General features: G+C 46.4%; 1 protein-coding gene across 1 annotated transcript; it reads left to right on the plus strand.

Annotated features, from left to right (window-relative positions):
• Nucleotides 1–3288: 3288 nt before the first annotated feature.
• LOC135646045 (probable aquaporin TIP1-1) lies at nucleotides 3289–4425 on the plus strand. Its single transcript, XM_065165134.1, has 2 exons — nucleotides 3289–3484; nucleotides 3568–4425. The coding sequence occupies exons 1-2, from the start codon at nucleotides 3352–3354 to the stop codon at nucleotides 4185–4187; spliced, it is 753 nt and encodes a 250-aa protein (XP_065021206.1). The 5' UTR covers nucleotides 3289–3351; the 3' UTR covers nucleotides 4188–4425.
• The last annotated feature ends 226 nt before the right edge of the window (nucleotides 4426–4651 follow it).

The following is a 4651-nucleotide window of genomic DNA, read 5'->3' on the forward strand; positions in this document are numbered from 1 at the left end:
CTACCTGATACCTTCGTAATAATATATGAGCTTATAATAAATTGCTAAACGGCCCATTATCTAACTTTTGAGCTTTAGGGTACAAGCCGATGTTGGCAACAATTCTAGCTCTCCAAGTAAAGCTTGTAAGTAATTTTGGACTCTCTCTTAATGCCTTAACCTATGACTAATGGTGACGAGATGTAAATTATTTATCATGGTCAAACTTCAAATTTTTTGAGATTTAAGGTAATCTAATCAAAATATTTGTCATTATTAAATTTGTTATCAATACCATTACAACCAAAAGCTTAACAGAGGAGACATGATATAATCTATATTCATAACATTGCCCATCGAGTGTGGTGATAGGTGAGGGATATATCTCCCCTATAATACAATCTTAAAATTCACATCACTCCTCCTATTGATGGGTTTGTAGATCGAATCATAAATTTAATAAATATATAATATATGTTAGAGTAAAATATCAAGTTGATTCGATTTTGGATCATGTGTACAAGAAGTCTGATATGATTGTAAGAGAAACTCGAACACTCACTCAGGAGTCGAGGTGAGGTGAACTTAGATGTATACATTGCGATTAACTAAAGATGGAGATCAAATGGATTTCCTAATATGATTCTTTCGATGATCAAGAGAGTAGCTAATAAAGGTATGAATAGTTATTGATCTCGATTTCTATGATCCAATAAACTTTTTATAATGGATTAAACTTTGATTGAAATGTCACATATCAAAAACATATTAGAGCAAATATTTTCTATGTAATTATATACGTGTGATATTTATTAGAAAAAATAAGACAACGTGTGTAAGAAGTATGATATAGTTGGAAGAGAGCCTTGAACATTCGTTCGGGAGTCGAGGTGGACTTAGGTGTATGCTTCGTGATTGATTTTTATGAAAATCTATGTCGGATGATTTCTCGATATTTCTTACGACACTTAGTCAGTAGTTAACCGGGGTGTGAGTAGTCACTAATCTTGATTTTTATAATCCGATAGGCTTTTTATAGTGGGTTAAACTTTGATTGAACTGTCATGTATAAAGTATAAAGTAGAGTGAATATTTTTTTAATTATATTCGTATGATATTTACTAAAAAAAAGAAGGACTATTGAGACAAAAAGGACAATCACAGTTAAGATGAGTCATCTTTACGGGCAGCGGCGGAAGCAAAAGGGAAGGAGTCAAAATTCGAATGCAGGCTTCATTGTTTGGGGACGCGCCTGCGTTTGTATTCATTCCCAGCTTTGAAGGCCTCCGTCGTCGCGCACATAAATGGGCAACCCCATGTGGCTAAGGGACCCACAACGGGACCAGCACTGCTGACCAGTGAACGTGCCAGCCTGGTCACGTGCCCCCCAGCGTCGTCCGCGGGGAGACGGATGAGACCGATGATTATTAGATCGGCGCCTGAGCCGCACTTCACGTGCGCTCTTTCCTATCCAAGCAGCAAATATGACTCGTCCATCGCTGCTACTGCTGGCAGGAGAAGGACGGGAGTCCATCGATTGGCATCACCGGCTGTCATAACGCCGCGACCCGTCCGTGAAGCAGATGTTGGGACGTGACTTGCCTGCTTCGGTGAGTCCATAGACTCCCACTCGGATCTCAGCATGTGTAATCCGTCAAGACAATATTGCACGAGATTCGATTGTGAGGACAGGTCTGCCATTTAAGAATCAGTCGCTCCGACGCACACATCATGGTTGTTCCGATTACCTTTGGATATCTCGTGAATCACCATCACCTCTGTCTCCCTATCTATCTATCCATCTATCTATCTAGTGAGAGGATTAGAACCACCATGGTAAACAACTCGTCTCAGGTAGAGCGTCTGCATCCACGCACTATGGGACAGGGTGGCATGTGATTTGGCACATGTCCACTGCCATCTTCTCTGGGACAAATGATTCCTTCCATGTATAGGGCTCCCCACAAGTTAGCCATGGGAGTTGTTGTCAAGGCTGGACTTTTGTTTGCTTGCCGAATGATGAGGGCAGGTACACTTATATTTGTAGTACCATTTGCAGAGAGAGCACATTGGTTGTCTTCTAGAATTTGACTCCATCGTTTCATAAAATGGATGGTGTCAGCCACTAATCATTCACATTTGTTTGAGAGGAAATGCCATCAATTTCTGCAGCTTGATGTAAGGAGATAGATAATTGACTTGGTCGTTGATAGTGAACCGGATTATTGCTAGCCGCATGTGTTAATTATGATTAAAGTACATAAAATCCTCATAAAAAGCTAAAATACTCGGTAATCATAATCATACGTACCATTTCACTTCATGCTCGCCGAAACGTTGCATGCGAGACATACAACACGACAACAAGAGAACAAAGGTGTCGGTCTAAATAATTGAACGGTAACAAATTGACATTTGTGAGAGCACCAAAGCGATCTCAAGCTGCAAAATGAGTTCCTGAAATTAATTGCAAAGATCCCTCCCTCTATGAGACAGCCATCCTCATCCAAATGGTTCAAAGCATTCAATAGAGTGATGTCACTTCTCGTTTATCCATACTCCGTCTTTTCATATAACTTTCTTTAAATCTAAATAAAAATGATGAAAGAGTTGGTAAGGTATTTGGCGGCCACGTCACGTCGTTTATATTAATCGCCTGTGGCGTCTGTCTATTCCTTGTTTGTGCCACCATTAGAAGTGGACAGCTTACTTGACGAAAACAAAATTTATACCCAAATAAAATTGATAGGATTATTTATTTCGAGAGAGGGTGACCCCAAAAGAAAATTGAAGTTCCACTACGGTCCACCGTTCAAATGGGGGATAAGGTTATCCTCATAGTTTAAGATCGTATGCTTAGCTCTAATCCCGTCATCGACGTCGACTCCTCCCGGAAGCGGAACACATCGTCGAACAGGAAACACTCTTTCCACCCAACGTTTCGCGGCTCCGCGGGTGAAAGCACCGGCACGCGGAACAGCTGATCCCGGAGATGGAGGGAACCAGTCACATCAGTGCGAGCGTGGTCCTTTCCTAATCCACGTTGGACGGCTCCGGTGTCCGGACCGACCCGACACGTGGCGCTAGCGTAGCTCCGCGGCGGACGAATCTGAGCTGTACTGAATACAAAACTGGGGTGGACCGGATCACGTGGATCTTATCCATTGCGCCTCTTGAAAGAGGAATGAATTAATATAATATTGTCATGAATGGTTTTGGTTGGGCATGTGCTTACCGGCTACCGGCTATTCCGGTCCTCGTTGTCGCTTCTTGGCAGTATATATATGGCGGGAAGCTTTCATCCTTCTCCACACCATAATCGAAGCGGAAGAAGTGATCCTTTGAGAGGGTTCAGACAGCAGAGGAGTAACGATGCCGTTCTCTCAGATCGCCATTGGACGTCCGGAGGAGGCAACTCACCCGAGTGCACTCAAGGCCGCGCTCGCTGAGTTCATATGCACCCTCATCTTCGTCTTCGCCGGCCAAGGCTCCGGCATGGCCTACAGTACGTTCTTCTCTTTGTGTCTTTCTGTCGCTTATCCTGCGTGGTCTTTGCCGGACCCCTGATGATCGTTCGTGTGGGTGCAGACAAGTTGACGAGCGACGGGGCGGCGACGCCCGCGGGACTGATCGCGGCGGCGCTGGCGCACGGCTTCGCCTTGTTCGTGGCGGTGTCGGTGGGGGCTAACATCTCCGGCGGGCACGTGAACCCGGCGGTGACCTTCGGAGCGTTCGTGGGCGGGAACATCACGCTGCTGCGGGGCATCCTCTACTGGATCGCGCAGCTGCTGGGCTCCACCGTGGCCTGCCTCCTGCTCCGCTTCTCCACCGGCGGGCTCGAGACCGGCACCTTCGGGCTGTCCGGGGTGAGCGCGTGGGAGGCGCTGGTGCTGGAGATCGTCATGACCTTCGGCCTCGTGTACACCGTCTACGCCACCGCCGTGGACCCCAAGAAGGGCAGCCTCGGCACCATCGCCCCCATCGCCATCGGCTTCATCGTGGGCGCCAACATCCTCGTGGGCGGGCCCTTCAGCGGCGCCTCCATGAACCCCGCCGTGTCCTTCGGCCCGGCCCTCGTCAGCTGGTCCTGGACCCACCAGTGGATCTACTGGCTCGGTCCGCTCATCGGCGGCGGCCTCGCCGGGATCGTCTACGAGTTCTTCTTCATCAGCCACTCCCACGAGCAGCTCCCGACCACCGACTACTGAGGCGGCTGTCGAAGTCGTCGGCGCTCCTACGTACTTGTTTCGAAAAGTCCGTGCACTTTGCTTCCTTCGATCATGCACCTTGTTGTTTATCCTTATTTCTCTGCTCCTGTTCCTTGATTCAAGTCCTCGATCCATCTCTGACTCCATCTCCATACATCCAAGATCACGAGATGGTGGTGTGCTCCTTCGTGTGTAATCTCTGGTCGATCATGATCGTGATGGTGGTCAGTGTTTCTTCTGATTTCTCGCGGTGATGGAGTCCAACTTTATGCGTAAATGTGGCCAAGAGAAAGATACCTCAGAAATCGACTTGATGGAACTGACAAACGTGTAGAATTAGCGAGAGAAATTAGCCTCATCAATGAACGCGATCAGAAAAAATCATACGATGAACAAACAAGTCATATTAACTAGAGAACAAAAAAATATTTAGCTACTATAAAACCAGAAGACGAAGACTTTGT

This window comes from Musa acuminata, chromosome BXJ3-8 (assembly GCF_036884655.1).
Source record: "Musa acuminata AAA Group cultivar baxijiao chromosome BXJ3-8, Cavendish_Baxijiao_AAA, whole genome shotgun sequence".
Classification (NCBI taxonomy): Eukaryota; Viridiplantae; Streptophyta; class Magnoliopsida; order Zingiberales; family Musaceae; genus Musa; species Musa acuminata.